This window comes from Pleurodeles waltl, chromosome 5 (genome assembly GCF_031143425.1).
Source record: "Pleurodeles waltl isolate 20211129_DDA chromosome 5, aPleWal1.hap1.20221129, whole genome shotgun sequence".
Taxonomy (NCBI): Eukaryota; Metazoa; Chordata; class Amphibia; order Caudata; family Salamandridae; genus Pleurodeles; species Pleurodeles waltl.
In genome coordinates this window covers 73,881,160-73,899,216 of record NC_090444.1, presented here as the reverse complement: position 1 = coordinate 73,899,216, position 18,057 = coordinate 73,881,160, and the positions used below count along the sequence as shown (strand labels likewise).

General features: G+C 46.0%; 1 protein-coding gene across 7 annotated transcripts in view; it reads left to right on the top strand.

Moving 5' to 3' along the window:
• The window catches only part of LOC138295361 (sterile alpha motif domain-containing protein 12-like), an 88,860-nt gene that overhangs the window by 10,283 nt on the left and 60,520 nt on the right, over positions 1-18,057 (top strand). For 5 of the 7 annotated variants that reach the window (XR_011203577.1, XR_011203576.1, XM_069233601.1 and 2 more), the window contains exon 2: positions 9,904-10,074. Coding sequence is in view for 2 of the 7 variants with exons in the window: in XM_069233601.1 (XP_069089702.1) it covers positions 10,057-10,074 (18 nt within the window). In the remaining 5 variants the exon portion in view is untranslated. The remainder of the gene's footprint in view (positions 1-9,903; positions 10,075-18,057) is intronic. The other 2 variants (XR_011203579.1, XR_011203578.1) reach the window with 1 other exon arrangement.

The following is an 18,057-nucleotide window of genomic DNA, read 5'->3' as shown; positions in this document are numbered from 1 at the left end:
GTTGGTAGATATGGGAGCAGGTGATCTGCTAGTATCTTTCCAAAGATCTTATAATCTGTATTTAAGATTGATAAAGGGTGATAATGTGACTTTAGCGTGATCACAGTTAGGTTTAGGTATACAAGTGACCAACGCTGCTCTCGGCGTCGGGGGAAGGTAACCCAGTTGTGCATCCTTGAAATTTACATTTTCAAGGTACCAGTAATGCTTTGTAGGTGACGTAAAACTCAACTGGAAGGCCATCCAGGCCAGAGGTTTTAACGCAGGTGAGAGCCTGGATCACCAGGGGCATCTCCTGAACCGTAGTCGGGGCATCTACGGTCTGTACTTTGTTCGGTGCTATGTGGGGTATTTCTATGCTGTTGAGGAAGTAGCAGAAACTGTGAGGGTCCAGACAGGGCCGGTTCTGTAGAGGTCCATATATTTTCAAACAAAATCATATTGATGCTATACAGCTTATGCACTAGCATACCGGTATTATTATGGACAGTATGGATGGAGGATGCTAGTTTTTGGTGATGTATGAGGTGGGCCAACAGTCTGCCCGGTCTGTCTGGCTCCGTATGCATATGGGCTGCATAGGCTTGGGTGTAGAGTCAGCGCAGTCTTTCCATGAGTTCAGTGTGTTCGCATTTCATGATGGTAAGTGTTAAAAACTGAGGTCTCTATTTTGTAGAGCACCCTGTCCAAGTAGGGACCATCATCTAGTCAGGGTAAGTCACAACACAATCCAAATTATCCTGTGCTCACCCTCTGGTAGCTTGGCACAGAGCAGGCAGGCTTAACTTAGACAGCAATGTGTAAAGTATTTGTGCGATAACTCATACAGTAACACAGTGAAAACACCACAAAAGTACTCCACACCAGTTTAGGGAAAATAGATAATATTTATCTGAATAAAATAAGATCAGAACAACAAAAATCCTATATGCACAAGTCGAGATATCATTTTTAAAGGTTTAAATGGGTCTCAATCCTTAAGAATCAGTGGTTATATCCTTGTAACACACAGTACCTGAGATGTGTAAAAAATAACGATGCACAGGGGCTGCACAGGGATGTTTTGACACCCAGGGAAGATGTGTTGAAAATCCTTGACTTGCTGGTAGAAGGAGCAGGCACTGTGTCGATCCGGTAGGCGATGCAGTGAATTTTCAACTGTGAGGCAGGCGCTGCTTCAATTTCTGCAGGCATTGCGTTGATTTTCTGATGCACAGGGATTTTGTGGCCCTGAGACTTCAGAACAGGAGGCAAGCTCAATCCAAGCCCTTGGAGAGGCCTTGTGGGGAAGGCAGAGTCCTTCCATCTGAGTCAGAGTGCAGCAGGCAACAAGTAGGACAGCAGTCCTTCTCAGCAAAGCAGTCCAAATTAGTCCTTTGGGCACCCAGGCAGTCCCTCTGACAGAGTCCAGGTGTAGATCCTGATTTGGTGGGGTCAGAGACCCAGTTTATGTACCCAAAAATGCCTTTGAAGAGGAGGAAACTTCAAAGAGTGGTTTTGAAGTGGACAAGTTCCCCTTTCAACCCAGCCCTGTCTGCCATGATCCCTGTGGGGGGGGTTATCAGTCCTTTGTGTGAGGGCAGGCAACAGGCCTTTGAAATGTAAGAGAGAGACCCTCCACACTCCCTGCCCAGGGAGACCCATTCAGTATGCAGATGAATGCAGATTTGACTGAGTGTCTTGTGTATATGGCTGTCTGGGTGGAATGCACAAAGGGAGCTGTCAACCAGAACAGACCAGATGTGGATTGGAAACAGGCTGTAAGGCACAGATGGCAGTAAGTGCAGAGAAATGCCCACTTTCTAAAAGAGGCATTTCTAAAATATTAATATTAAAGACAACTTCACCAGTAAGCAGGATTTTTTATTACCATTCTGGCCATACTGAGCATGACACAGCCATACTAAACATGACAAGGTTACTAGTTTCAGATCAGAATCTACCACTTAAAAGACATATAAGGGCAGTTCTAATGCTGGCCTATGAGAGGAGCAGGCCTCACAGTAGTGGAAAACGAATTTGTGAGTTTTCCCCTACCAGGACATATAAAACATGCCCTGCCTTTTACTTTCATAGCATCTGCCCTATGGGTTACCTAGGGCCTCCTTACGGGTGACATATGTAGAAACAGTGGAGTGTTAAGTCTTGGCAAGTCATTTTAAATGCCAAGTTGAAGTGGCAGTGAAACTGCACACACATGCCTTGCAATGGCAGGCCTGAGACATGGTTAAGGGGCTACTTATGTGGGTAGCACAATCAATGCTGCAGGCCCACTAGTAGCATTTAATTTACAGGCCCTGGGCACCTCTAGTGCACTTTACTAGGGACCTACAAGTAAATTAAATATGCAATTGGGTAGGAACGAATGTTACCATGTCTAAGGGAGAGAGCACATGCACTTTATCACTGCTCAACAGTGGTAAAGTGTGCAGAGTCCTGAAACCAGCAAAAACAGGGTCAGAACACTGGAGGGGGGGCAGGCAAAAAGTTGGGGGATGACCCAACTGGAGGCTGTCAGGTCTAACAGTAAGACAGTCTCTGACCTGAGGGGGCGCAGGAAGTTGGTTCTCCAAGTCCTGTAGTTTAGTCTCAATCTAATGTACATCATTCTCCAATGATGCAAGTGCACAATGGTGGTGTGCAGTGTGAGGCTTCTTAGTACCACCTTGTATGCCTCCCACACCTGGGCTATAGTGGAGGCTGTGTCAGTGTTTTCGGCTAAGAATCGCCCTGTAGCCTCTTGTAGTGTTTCTTGGAATGATTGGTATTCTAGCCACAACGGCTGCTTCCGCCAAGTAGTCACTGGGGTGGGAACTCTCTCCCATTTTAGACAGGCCTTAAATGGGTTGTGGCCCGAGAGGGTTTTACTGATGTTATCTGTCATGGTGAATTGTGTCTGCAGAGGGGTAGGGCAGACCTGGCGGTCTAGGGAAACATGCACAGGGAAATTAAATGAGTATTCTTTCACCCTTGCATGCCGTATACGCCAATATCTCCGAGTGGCCAATGATGGAGTCATTCTGCAAGCACTGCAGTTTGTGGGAAACTTGTGTATTTTGCAGGGGGTCGGAGTGATCAAGGTACAAATCTAGAGCAGTATTAAGGTCCCCTCTGAATAGCCAGTGAATGTCCATCCAAGGTGCAAGTGCATTTGAGATTGTAGCCCAATGATGGGCTTGATCTGAGCTTCGGGCATAAATCAAGCCCAGTACCACAGGTAGACCGTCGAGGCATCCCTTGGTCAGCATGTACCTGTACTCTTCCACACAGAAGGGAGCCCCATCGCGAATCTAAATTGTGGCCCTTCAGAATAGGAGGTGTAGCGTGAGCATGACACAGCCATACTAAACATGACAAGGTTACTAGTTTCAGATCAGAATCTACCACTTAAAAGACATATAAGGGCAGTTCTAATGCTGGCCTATGAGAGGAGCAGGCCTCACAGTAGTGGAAAACGAATTTGTGAGTTTTCCCCTACCAGGACATATAAAATATATAATTTGATCTCTCCATCTATGTCACAGGGCCAGCACCTTGGCGCCATTCAGTTGGGTTTCCTGAAGGAAGATTACGTGTGCCCCATAGCATCCTAGCTGTGATCGGATGTGGTAACACGTCCTGCCCCTTCCATTCCCCTCCCATTCCAAGTGAGTAGAATATATTTTCCCTGCACCGAAGTAGCAGTCATTATTGATAGTGTGATTGCAGAAATAAAAATTATATCAAAGGAGTGAACACCTGATCCTGGGGGCAGGAAAGAGGGAGTAGGGGATGATGTAAGCATAATACCAACTCAAGGGACCCATTGTCCCCTACAGAGCACAGACAATAGGGCCAGTGGCATAACAAGCATCTGATCAAGTAAAAAAAAAGGAAAACCTCAACAAACTATGCACTGCCAACAGGGGAGTTGCAAAGAAGGTTCAGGAAGTGAAAGGAAATAGGGAAGAGAAAAAGAAAGACAAATCTCAGTGATCATGTAGCGAAGCTATCGGGAACAAGTGCTGGGGGGCACAAGAGGGAAGCCAGTTACATCTCAGCAGCAAATAATTCAGGGGCAGCTCCTTCGCAGTGGCAAAGGAGCATCGCCCCACTGGCGGAACCAGCAGCTGCAAAATAAAACAATATTTTACTACTGCTTTATTTTACATCTGCTGGCTTAGCCAGCATGTGCATGTAAGGGTGGGGCTGACCATGGGAGGGGGAGGAAGAGTGGAGCGCACTTAAGTGCGCATGTTAGTTTGGCCGGCCATCTTAGGCTGGCCAAACTGACATGCGCACTTAGTTTCGCCAACCCAGCTGTGTTGCGCAGCTGGGTTGGAGAAACTGCACAGACTCCCATTCACTGACTGAGTGGCAGACCAAGCCGCTCAGACCAATCCTGACGCTGCTGTCATGCTAGGCATAGCATGAGAGCAGTGCCAGGATTGAGTGGGGAGCCTGTGCTGGTGTCCCAGGGACTTCTGGGACACCAACACCATCGCGGGAAGAGGACTGAGGCGGCAGCAGCAGCAAAGGTAAGTTTAAAAAAAAAATTATTATTAGCGTTTTATTTCCCCCATCCCCTTCCGCCTGCCCTTCCCCTTGAGATTTGCGGCGGCTGCCCCTGAAATAATTGGATATAATAATGCAGCAGGGTGTAGGTGTATTTGGAACCATAAATGGCTAAGCTAGGCAATAGCGATGGGAAGTGAAACCAATGGGGCTGGAGAACGGGCCTCCACTGCAGAAGCTTTCGTAGGTGGGATGGACCGAGGATGGATGGCGGGAGAGTGGGAAGGGGGAAGGAGGGGAGAAAGAAGAGGGAGAAAGGAAAGGGCAGACAGATCAGCAGATGAGAACAGTGGATAATGAGTGACAATCAAATCAGGTTGTCGACAAATTGCGGTGTGACTCTGGGAGCCCCGCAGGAGTCCCACGTGGACAGTGTATCTCCAGACTCTTCTCTGGAAGAAACGTCAGTTGCCAGTCCCTGTGCGGTGCGTAGTGTAGCTGCAGTCTCGGTGGCCGATTGACGATCCGCCTGCATCTGGGCCTGGAAAAGCAGATCGTTGGTGCAGCATCGTGCACCTGGTTTAGATCCACGGCGACACCGGTGTTGTATCCGCTCAGTCATGTGGGCAGATTGACTCAACGTAGGCCTCTCCGACCCACATCATTCCTCTATCTATGATGGAGCTTAAACAGGGTCAGTAAAGAAATATGTGTGGTCTTCATGTATTACTTACAGGCTTGATGGGAACAAGAGGGCGTATTTAAGAGCCCAGACCTAAAGTTGTTCGTTTACAGCCATAAAAGAAGCCGCCAAAGTTACACTGCTGAAGTAAAGTTAGGAAAAATTGAAACTCTTGATGCTCCCTCCAAATTAGGGTGGCGGTGCCAGGCTTGGTGCAGGATATTAGTCATGGTTCATATATTTCAAGAGTTTGACCACTATTGGGCGAGGAGGAGCTCCAGGAGCTAGCGCTCTTTTTGGGACTCTGTGTCCATGTTCCACCACATATGTGGAGGAGAGACCTTCTGGGAGACAACCACAAATTGCAGCCAGTGTTCTATGTAGAGGGTGGGATTGGTGCCCTCTGTCCCCTCCAGCAAACTGATGATCCGGAGATTGTTCCTGTGTGATCAGCCCTTTGCATTCTCAGCACGTCCATCCAGTATCCTGGTTCGGTCAGTGAGGTCCCGCAACTTAGCGGTGTTATCCACCTGTTGTGGGTGAATGTCTTGTAGGGCTTGTTCAGCGGCTTTGACCTGCTCTTTAGTCTTGTTGTGATCTTAGCGGAGCAGATTTATGTCAATAGAGAGTGCAAAGATTTTGGCCTGCCTCGCCTCTCGAGTATCATGAACTGCTGCAAGGATAAGGTCGAGCTAATCGGGAGCGGAGGCGGTCAAGGGTTTTTTGTGCTGGTACCTCTGAGCCATAAGGTGAAGGATAGAGACTGTGTCATGTGCAGTGCTCTGGGTGGTATGAGTAATAGCGGCCAGAGGTTTAGTTGAGTGGAGGCACCCCCTCAACATTACGGCTGAAGAATGGCTGTCTAAGTACAGCGTAGTGCAGATGGGAGGCACAGGCAAGGCCAGAGATAGGCAGAAGGTCCAGAAGGTGGACAGGTCCTGCATCCCCGTGTGCCCAGCCCACCAGACGCTTCCCCCAGTGATGAAAGGGGGGGGAGGCCGACACAGGCAGCTAAGTGCACAAACAGGTGCGTGTGTAGTTGTAGAATTGGGAAGTGTCAGCAGGCAGTGGCTGTATGGTCTTTAATGAAAAAAGTCTATAGATGGGTAATAAGGCGAGACGGGCATTGGCCCCCACCTGGGCTCCCCAAGTCAATGATGAGTAAGGACACAGCTGGAGCAGATGGGAAAAGCAGAGCCCCTATGATGTGAAGAGTCTGTGATGTGAGAGGGAAGAGAAAAGCATCGCTGACAGGCTGCACTGGTATCTTTGCAGGCCACTTTCGCTGCAGCGTATCTGGTCCTGCAGCTGGTCAATGCCTAGGGGGTATCCCGTTCGTGATACCTTGAACCACGGTCAACAGACCAATCGCAGAGTCCACTTCAGGTGATATAAAGGGGGCCAACAATCAGGTAAATTTGGCAGTGAATAGGGCCTCAGTCCAGCCTCTGATCTGTGTCTGTGTCCCATGCTGGGCTCGCAAGGCAGCAAGAGGCTAAGTGGAGGCAAGATGAGGCAGTCTTAAGAGAGACCCAGTGGGGTATGGTGCCAGCACATCCAGCAGGCATCAGATGACAGCCGGGTATACCCCTGTAATTAGCAGTGCTGGTCCCCCCATGTAGCGCCACCAGCGGGAGGGGTCACCCACCTCACGCACACTCAAAATCCTCTCTCCACTGGGTAGAGGGGGCAGGCCCCAGTGATGCACCTGCAGGCACCAGGGCCCACCACAGAAGTGCCACTCACTGATCAAGCCCCTCTGTTCAGTCCCAAAGTGGGGGCGAGAGAGGGTCCAAGACCAAGGCCGTGACCGGGCTCCATACTGCATCTGCTTCTTCCCATGGTCCAAGCAGCCAACACAAGGCGAGGAGCAAAACACTCAGTAGCTGGGAGTAAGGCCCCGTAGGCCGCTACAACGCCTTCAGGAAGAAGCCCCCCTATCCAGCATTGCTGAAGCCTCTCCTCACTGCAGGAGCGTTCGCCTCCTACCTCCTTGGTTCGTGGTGGCACCAAACGTGAGGGAGCCGAAAGCGGGTTGCCACACTAATCTGCAAGGGCTGCCAGTATCATGAGTCCAGGCTGCCGACTTGCGTGGAACCCAAGCCCATCGAGAGGTTCTGGTGCCAGCTGGTCCCAAAAAGCTCTAACTTGTGGCATCCGCCTCCGAAGATGTGGCAGGAGAGGAAAAGGCCAGCTTTATGGGCACTGCATGTGGGGTTTCTGCCGGATGAGCTGACCCTGCGCGGAGTTTGCCATGTTCGTTGACTGTCCACACCCCCAAGTGCTCATGCAGAAATAATTCTACTTTGTCAGGAGCACCAAAAATCCTTGCAAGGTTTTCTGCAAGGTACTTTGTGCAGATATGTTGTTTTAAGTTAACATTTCAAAGCCCACCTTATACACATATTGGGAAAAATGTGGTAGGCCTGACAGACATGCCAGCATCCTTACTAAGGGAAGCAGGGCACCTTGCCCCCCAAGTTCTAATGCCCCATCAGGGACAGGCTCCTGGATGTATTTGGGTGCCATTGTCATGCCCCTACCAGAGGTGTCTGTTAACTTATATATTACCAAGGCAGTAAGATAGTTGAGTCAGTTAAGTTCCCACTCTCAGAATTGCTGATCTTGGGTTAGAATTTTAGAGAATATTGCTCTTCAGTTCATCCTCTGATGTCAATACAATAAGTAACATTTATCTATGTAGTGTTGATACCTCCTATACAAGTGCTTAAAATCTAATGTTTGTGTTGGTTGCAATATAACTAGCCTCTATTGTTTGTTATGTCTCCTGGGTGCTCCTGTTAGGGAGCCTAGGGGATGAATTCACTATTTCACATAAACAAATACAATCATTTAACAGAATCTCCAGCTGATCAGATGAATCTTTGGTTGTTGACTTGAAGAGCTGAGAGGCAGCTAACATTGGAATACATTTCAAATACTGTGAAACCAACGTGGCTTCACAATACAAACAAAGAGGATGGCATTGAACCTTAAAGGCTTATTATCCAATTATTAGTCAAATCACAATCAACCAAATTGGCAATGATTAAGGAAATATATCAGTATAGCAAAGATATTAAGATGCTAAAATACTCTAAATGTAAGTATTATAAAATGCAGAATGGTAGCAAACAATATGTAAAGAATGCAAAATATCCAAATTAGGTGTTCCATAAAGAAACCTGTCCTGCCTAAATTTAGCAATGAAAGAGAGTCGGGGATTTAAAAAGGGATATTAAAGAGGGTGTCAGCATAATGCAAACCTCAGTAGAAGTTCAGAGGCAATGAAAGAGTGCCTAGCATGAAGCTTTCCACTCCGGGAAAACCCAGCAGAGAGATCTTCTCTCTTGAAAGTCGGGTAAAGGCAGTGCTTAATTTGAGCCAGTAGTTTCCAGTGCTCTGCACTTAATTGCCATCACTGACACTTGACAGCTGCCACATGGTGGCGCTGTTTTTTGTAATTTAAAGATGAGCAGAACAACATTTGTTTACTAATTCAATATACAACTAATACCTGCCACCCAAGCCAAAGCATTGGGGGCCTTGAACAGTATGGACTGGCACACTTGTGGCAGTGTGATGGTTAGTAGTTGTGTAGGTACAACCATTGGCAGCGCTGACAGTGACAATACGTGGCAGAAACTGCTGTGGCATCTTGGCGACGGCCCCGGTACTTATTTTTATTTATTTTTACAAATTAAGCACTGGGTAGCTGCTGTGGCCTCCTGACGACGGCCCTGGCACTTTATTGTTTTGTTTTTTTTACAAATTAAGCACTGGTAGCTGCTGTGGCCTCCTGGCGATGGCTCTGGCACTTTTTTTGTTTTTTACAAATTAAGCACTGGGTAAAGGTCTGCCCTAACTTACGATGGGACACTTATTAAAAGCACCATCAAAGGTTCCAGAACATCCATATCTCGCTCCCACAGTCCGGAGCCAATCCAGTGGCGGCATTTGCTGGAAGTCGGCAAACCCTTAAATGTCCATCCTCACACAATTGTGTACACATCTGCCATATTCAGGAAATGTGGCTACATTCATTATTATTCAATTCAGTACAACTACATGTGATTTCTTAATGTGCTCAAAAGCGGTTGACTATCAGAATTTTATTAAGGTGAAACTCACAGGTTAATGAAGTTAGACTCACATTGAATACATATAGGTTACATACAAATGCACACAAATGATGTATATAGAAGGTGGAACCTAAATTTACGCTGCTCCACAATCTCCATGGGTCATTGTCGGATGAATGCATGTAGGTTGTACTAAGTGATTTTGAAAAAAACTCATAAAGATTTTTGAGGGGTTTGATCATAAAATGATCTAACCAACAACATTTTAAGTAAAAATAAAAAAAGACAGCCTTTGTAAACACATTTGTAACTTTTGCAGCTGAGGTCAAGGTTTGCTAGACAATTCTGTAAAACCCTGACAACAAAAATAGCAAGATGGAGCCCATGTGTGTCAGGCCAACCCTCCAAAGCCGACAAAGAACACTGCAGCCAGCATTTGTTAGACAGAGCCACCAGACACTGATGCTCTGTGCTCTGCAGTCTAATTAAGGGTAATTGGTAATTTACCAGACTGTCAGCTAAGCAGATCTAGGCTATTTGTGAACAGCTTGCTCACTCCAGGTGTTTAACTTCTTGAAGTTGGAATATTGACTTCTATTCTGTTTGCATAATTCATGGTGGTAAATCCAGTTGTTTTCTTTCCAGTATAGGATTTTGTGGCGCCAGAGACACTTTGCGTCAGCCTCACTTGGCCCTTGTGACAAACGTACACATTTATACACCTCATGCTACAACACCCAAGCTCAGGACAACACATGAAGCTCGAAAGGCTGTGAAAGCTGCTCGTATCACACTGCAATGGAGCCCTCAGCCCAGGTGAGTCTGGCCTTACATGGTTGGTTGGTTTAGGTACTTTGTAGAGTGACCATATGCTTTTTTGTGGCTATGTGACGTATCTTTTTAAATGTTAGGCAAGGGTGCTGAGACCTTTTTTTATGTTTGGGGCACTGTGCAGTAAGCTTTCAGAGGCGGGTTCAAAATGGCAAATAACGTTATGTGTTTTGCTTTTTAAAAAATGAGATTTGTTGCAAACAGTGACTGACAGCACTTAAGCTAATCAGGCATAGTGGTGTCCGGTAGGATGAGTGTTGAATGTGAGCGTGACGTATGTCCGGAGTGTTTTGTGCTTTTCATGATTGGCAGTGGCTTTTCTCACGTTTTTCGGGTCGAGCCTGCGTTGCATGCGCTCGCGCATCCGTATCGCAGCGAGACGCTTTAGTGTTTAGAAAAGGGCTCGGAGCCCTGTCGACGTCACCTCAGTGTTTTTCATTGGTTCGTGGGCTTGCCTAATAAAATCTGCTTGCTTTCATTAGTCGAAGGCATGCATACGTCATGCCTTTTCCGGTGGCTAGCCCTCCTCGAGCGCAGCGACCAAGTACAGAAAACATGCAAGGCTCGCTGTTTTCTGACCGGCTCGTGGACTACTTTTTCTCTAATTTCCTAGCGCGATTCCGCTTGGCAGAAGTCGAGCGCTTTACATAGTTAATTGCACTTTTTCGGTTACGTACATAAATGCACTTTTGCAGATAGGTGAAAAGTCGGGTTAGGAGTTTACAACGCTATCAGTTCTAACATGAGCAAACGTGAGACCCGTTGCATTGCAAATGCTTGTTAATCTTGGAGTTGAACGAAGCTGAGTGGGAGGTAACTGTTCATGTGGCCGTGCCCTCCATCTTTGTGGGAGATTTTCTTCCCGCTCAGTGGTGGGTGAGATACTTAGGGCCTGATTATAAGTTTAGCTGCTATTTATTGCACCTGGTAAATAATGATGTCACGGGTTTCATGATATATCAGGTGTGATAAATAGCCCCTAGTATGACGTTCTTCAGTATAACAAGTGGATTCTGGTGTTTAACACACCAAAATCTGCATGATGCTGTAATTACTGCATGGGTTTCTCCTGTTACAATTTGGCAGGTTTGACCTGTCGAAATTTAATGAAAGTTGAGGTATTTAACACATCCGATAATTAACCTCACCACATAATTCCGACCGGAGCAGAGGCGTTTACACTTGGGTTGGAATATTAGAAGCAACTTGTAATCAGGCACTGACTGTTGTGCCATCCATTCCCTGGGGGTCAGAGGCCTGAGGTTCTATTGGAAGGTGCAGATCCTTCATCCTCTGTTACATAAGTGCCAGCACTTTACTGCGGTATTGAATTACAGGTGGACTTCCATGCTTCCTGCCCTTGCAGGGCCTGTCTGAGGGAGAAGGTCCCACTGGTGCCTTGCTTCGTGTAGGGTGAGACTGTCACCCGAGGAGCTGTTGGGCTCTGCTCTGTGACAATCTTCACAGTTTTACCAGGACGGTGGTTGGGCTCTAGTTGTAGATGGTCCTGTGAACAAAGCAGAGTACATTGAAAAAGGAGAAAACGAGAGAAACAAAAAGGTGAGAGAAGCTTGACGAGGGGAGAATGCAAGGATTAAGAGGAACGTGCAAGCGTGGGATGGCGAGAGAGGAAGTGCAGGGGGACTCACGCGGTGCAGTCAAGACTAGGCAACCTTGGTATTCTGCAACCTTGACATTCAGTGGCAAGCGCCTACGGAAAACCTCAAGGCCATCCACTTCTTTAATTCACACAAACACAGTTCCTTTTGTCTTTATATGCTACTGGCTCATATATGGACACATTGGGCAGTGATGTGCTTCTCAGACCTGTGTAAACTGTGTCCTAAATGTGGGCTGTAAGTGGATGCACATTTATGGTACATTGCTAGCAGAAATCAGCAGCACCTCGCTGTGCATGTACTAGTGTACGGCAAGGTGTCGTTTTCAGACAAGATGAACTGTACAAAGCAGCCCCTGCCACACCAGTGCTCCCCCTTTCAACACAGGAGAGGGCTGTTCTGGGATAACAGGCACTGGAATCTGCAGAGGTGTGCAGCTCTGTACGTGCTCTGCTCGGCTGCAGCAGGAAATGCAACAAAGAAATGTTCCTTAAACCCTCTGTGCAGTTGCAGAGCGGTTACAGAGGGCCTGATTTAGATATTGGCGGATGAGTTACTCCCTTACAATGGTGACGGATTTTCTGTCCTCCGAAAGCTCAATCCCATTATATCTTATAGTATTTAGTTTTCTGGACGGGATATCTATCACTGTTGTGACGGAGTAACTCATCCATCAATATCTCAATGAAGCTCAGAGTCTGCACCTCTCACTTGTGCAGTGCAAAGGCACCATAAAATAAGAGCCGGAGAATGGCCCAGAGTCGCCTGAAGAATATATGGTAAGATTTTCAGCATTCCCTGTGAGCCTCAGGTCTGACACACGACTGCAGTAGATGCAAGATCAGGAGTGGCACAGCATAAAGGAGTGGGGAAGGCTGAGAGGGGGGATCAGTGCCAGTGGTACTAATCTCAGGCGGTGGCCCCACAAATCTTTTAAGCAGTGAGGTTGAATGCTCATGTGCCTTCATCACATGCAACAAAAATGCTCTGCAGCCCTAATTACCCTCACCTTCCTCTCTTCCTGATGTGAAGGCATTGCTTGCAGTGTTACCAGACCCAGTCTCCTGGCCTCTCCTTCCGGATGTACCCCTTTCTTGTCCAAAATAAGTTTTAAAATCTGAAGTACGTTTATCCGCATCAGAGTCCACACATCAAATACTTAATCCCAATCCTAGGAGGATTTAATACACAATGCTTTTTTTGGATGTTGCCAGATTTCCAGCTATGTAAATCTCATAAATAATAAAGGTTTCAAAAATCATTTTTGTTTTAACCATGATACGCTTCAGATATGTACAGGTAAATTATTATTGGACTGGTACCCCCTGAGGAACCTTTCACCCCTAACTTCCCTCAACCACTGTTGTTCATCTGAGAAAAAACGTCAGACATGCTGCGTGAAACCAACTTCTAGCAGCAGCTGGCTATATATCTGTTGATTCCTCAGTATTGTACTGCAGCTTTGCCACAGTAACAGGGGAAAACTAGACTGCTAACATTCTGTATTCATGACAAATGTGAGGTACACTTGGACACCATTTTGTTAAACCAAGAGCTGTTGAATACAGTCTCTAATAAGGAGAAATCTGCAGTAAATGAGTATTGATGGATTATTGTAGATATGAAACCAGCTGTTTACAAAATATGAGTGGAAGTGTGAGTTTTAAGTCATTAATGGCATAACATATTTTTAAAGGACTAAAAATAGTTAATGACAAAGATCTCTACCTATGTCCATCGTCCCCGTTCCATAAATAGTTTCTCAGACTCTGTCTAATAATATTAGCTTCTTAATTTTAAAATAGTAGTATTGTGGTAGACGTAGAAGGTTTTTTAAAATCTTCCATTCAAATATATAAGAACAGAATTTGTAGAGATTCATCAATCTATTAATAGACTTGTCTCATATTCAAAACTAATAGGTTTGTTCTCCTGAAAGAGCTTTAGTTATATGTAGGGTCACTGGAATTATTTGGCAGAGAGGACCAAATTATGAGGCAGGGTTGACCAATTTATGTGGCAAGAAAAGTCTAGTTATGAATTGACTATGCCAGTGGCTTAAACTCAAGCAAATGCGAGACCCATTGCATTGCAAATGCTTGTTCTTACTTCTTTTGCGTCCTTTTGTCAGTAGTTGCATCTCTCTGTGTGAGTGAGCATCTGCTTCAGAATATTTTTTATTGTGAGTTAAATGTAAAGAAATGATAAAACATGTATATTTTTTTTTGTGTATACAAATGTATCTTTGCCAGCCTTCACAGTAAGTTGAATGTTTCTAATAGTCTTTCCCCTCAGCATGTCTGCCAGTGCAGGGATACTCTGGAAGCGAGGCGAAGTTCTTTATTCTAATTTATTAGATTTCTGTGATCCTTTCGGGCAGGTGTTAGGGGAGAAAGGAGTCGTGATGTTTGGGTTCTTAGAGTAATGAGGCTTGAATCTCCTGGATAGATATTGAATTGCCAATCAAGTCGTAGCATTTTGTTAGGGTACATCAGTGCTTAGTTTGTAAACAAAAAGGTGGCAGTGCCCAAAGCCCTCCTCTTAAACACGCGGCTGCTACAATTAAATGTGCAAACACGGAACACTGAGGCAGCGTAATCCTGAAGCCATCTCGGGCCTTTTCAATCCATTTAAAGCCACTCCCTGCCCCTTCAGCTCACTCTTGCAGCTTTTTACTCTCTCTCTTTGTGACGCTTTTTCGGTTTTCTCTTCCTCCGTCTTTCTCAAATGAGTATTTTGCTCGCAGCAAATGCTTGAGGCAGAAGACTAAGCGCCGGCCCTAAAAAATAAGTGCTGGTGCTCAGCACCGGAAACAACAAGCACAAATTAAGCACTGACGTACATCTGTCCGATTTACCATAACGAGATAACGCTGCCACAGAATGCGATGCATAATGTTCTGGTCTTCGCGTAATTCAGTCAGCCATGTCTCAGTATTTTGTGGTGAACTCCCACATAACTCCAGTGGCCGCGATCATCCTATACAGCGTTGGTGTCACAGGACAGTGGTTATAAACAAGATTCAGTCAGTACCACCAGGTAGCCGCATGATGGCGACAGAGGACAGGGAAAGTGAAACCAGGAACCAAACAACCAGCAAACATCCTTAAATGAAATCACCAACTCTGTGTTCATCGGTTACTTTTCAGAGAGCAGTGGACCAAACATGAAAAATGGGCACGTGCAGTGAGAGTGAAAGAATCCCGGCCTCGGCTCAGCATCCGATGATTGTGCGCAAATCACGTCATCTCACTGTGCCTAAAATATTTAATAGCATGGATAGCGTAGTCTGGTTCTAATATAGCGCTCTATTCTCCGCAGGCCAGGTTGGCGCTGTAAAAATTGGAAAATAAGGTTCAGTGAGGCGCAGTGAATCAGACGTTGTTATATTACCTTTTCTGGATTTGTAGAGCTCGATTTACCACCCAAAAGGGTATCCAAGCGCTGGAGCAGGTGAGTAGCTGAGTCTGGTGTGATGGTTGGGGGTGGGGTTGAGAGAGTGGTCAGTGGTACTTAGTTAAAGAGTTAGGTCCTAAGCTTCTTGCAGAATTCAAGAAGCGAAGAGGAGTCCCTAATCTGTAGTATGGCATCCATTTTAGGACATCCTCATTCCTCACTCCTCATCCCTACTTCTCATTCCTGCTTCTCATCCATCATCCCTACTTGAGGAGTGAGGAATGAGGATGTCCTAAAATGGATGCTGTATCTGTAGAGGGAGCCCATCCCATGTTTTGGGTGCGATGTGGGAGAAGGCAAGGCCTCCGGCTCTGCTTTGTGGATGGGGGTCGGGGAGAGGGGCGAGTGAGGCCGAGCGCCAGTGTCTATGGTTTGGTGATAGTCCAGGGCAAGACTATTGATGGATTCGGGTTACGTGGTGTTGTTAATGCAGGCATCCCGTGTTGAGATGACGCTGCTGGCTGGCGGTGTAGTGTTCCAATACTGGAAGTGACCATACGTTTTCTTACAACATTACAGCCATTTAAAGGTAGGGTGACCAGATTTTGAGGAGCAAAAACCGGGACAGGTTAGATATAAAAGAAGGACTAAAGACTTTACTCTCACTTTTATATCTGGCCTGTCCTTTTTTTTTGCGTAACTTTGTGAATGTGTGCCTAACAGGTGTGTCTTTATATATATATATATATATATATATATATATATATATATATATATATATATATATTACGCACACACACACACACACACAGCTATGGCTTTACCTCCCACCCTTCACCCCCAACCTGCCCCCACCTACCTCTCTCTGCTCCCCACGCGTCTCTCTGCTGGGATCAGACAAGGGACTGTGTTGCCTGACAGTAACAGATACATTTCTTTAATTATTTCATACTGTGTAGGCGTTTTTAACTTATGCTTGTAGGTGATCTGACCTTTGTCCCAAAAACCGGGACATTTATTTAAAGATCTGACCTTTGTCCCAAAAACCGGGACATTTATTTAAAGATCTGACTTTTGTCCCAAAAAAGCGGGACATTTATTTAAAATTAAGAGAAGCGTCGGGACACCGGGACAGTTTGCTAAAAACCGGGACTGTCCAGGGAAATCCGGGACGGCTGGTCACCCTATTTAAAGGGGACCATCCTCACATATGACTTATATGTGCTTACGTTGCACCTGAATTGCCTCATTGTCAGATGCTATATACATTGCTTATTTTGTACTGAAAGGAGCCCTGAGGAAGTCTAGTGGAGGAAACGTGTTGGCAGTGTATGTGGATCAGACATCACATAGGAAAGAATCTTTTTCTTCTCTGTGTATTTTCCATCGTTTGTTTAATCGATTTCTGTATGGTGAGGCTGTTCGATGTTTTCCCTTTGTACTGAATCTAAAATCTCATAACTGCTCTCTATATTTTAAACTGAGTCTTGTGTATACAACCAACAATGAATTCATTTTAGTTGCACTATAATACATTTTAATACATTTTGTAACAACATTCTTTTGTGTGACTTGCCTACTTGCAGTGCTCCAGATCAATATAAAATAGTATATTTGGTTATTACTGACATAATTCATTCACAATGTCCAAACTTTTTATGCAGCAGGAGTGGTTTCTGTCGTAGCACCCGTTTATTTACTGGATTGCATGTTCTGAATGTGACCACATTCTGCGGGTGGCATTGGGCTGGTGGGTTTATCCACCGTTGCAGTTTGTAATAGGGCAGGTGGCTGTTGAGGTATAGTCCTATGTTGTGCAGAGCACTGTATGTGGGTGTGAGGAGTTTAAATCAGCAGCATTTCTGGATGGGAAGTCAGTGAAACTCTCTGAAGTGTGGGGTGTGACGAGGGAGGTCTAGGATGAGTCTGGCTGTGGCATTCTGGTTGGTCTGTAGTCGGTGGAGGAGGTGTTTGGACATTCAAGCATAGAGTGCCTTGTCGTAGTCTAGTCTGCTTGTGATGAGGGCTTGAGTGATAGTGTGTCTGGTGTTCCTGAGAATCTGTTTGAATATTGTTACAAGCATGCAAAGCATGTGGAAGCAGGAGGAGCTGACTGTGTTGACTGTGCTGCGATGCTCTTTTGGGTCCGGGTCTGGTGGCTTAGTGGATTAATCCATCCACTGTAGGGGCCTGTGTTTGACCTCATGGTCACAGGTTCAAACCCCAGTGGGTCCACTCAGCCTTTTATCCAAGTTCTGAGGTCGATAAAATGAGTACCATTGAGTTGGGTAACAATAAACATCTGTTACTCAGCGGCAAGAGGCCTACGGATGAATGTGTGCTTTACAGATACATATGTTATGTTATGTTTTGTCGTCTAAGACGATTCCCAGATTTCTTGCTTGGTTGGTAGGAGTTAATATAGGGCCAATCTCTGATGGCCACCAGGTGGAGTCTCAGGGGGAGCTTCTCTTGCCAAAGATTAGCACTTTCGTCTTGTCAGAATTTAGACTTAGGCAGTTGGTTTTCATCCACTCTGCTACGCTGATCATGCATTTGTTGAAGTTGGTTCTGGTGGTGGTGGATTTGTCGGACACTGATGAGTTGGGTATCAGTGGCGTGGGTGATGATGGAGACAGCGAGTGGTGTTATGTAAATGTTGTGCAGGGTTGCGCTGGCAGATGAGCCCTGTGGGACCCTGCAGATCAGGTTCTTGGGTTATGAGGTATAGGGTGGGAGTCTCACTCTGTGTTCTTCCTGTGATAAAGGAGCATATCCATTTGAGGGTCCGTCCTTGAAGGTCTTCATCGTGTAGATTTTTGATGAGGCTTGAGTGTGACATGGTGTTGAGCGCAGCTGGGAGGTCAAGCAGAATGAGGACGGCGGTTTCTCCTCATCCAGTACGCTGCAAATCTCATCTGTGGCAGCGATGAGTGCCTTCTCTGCGCTGTGG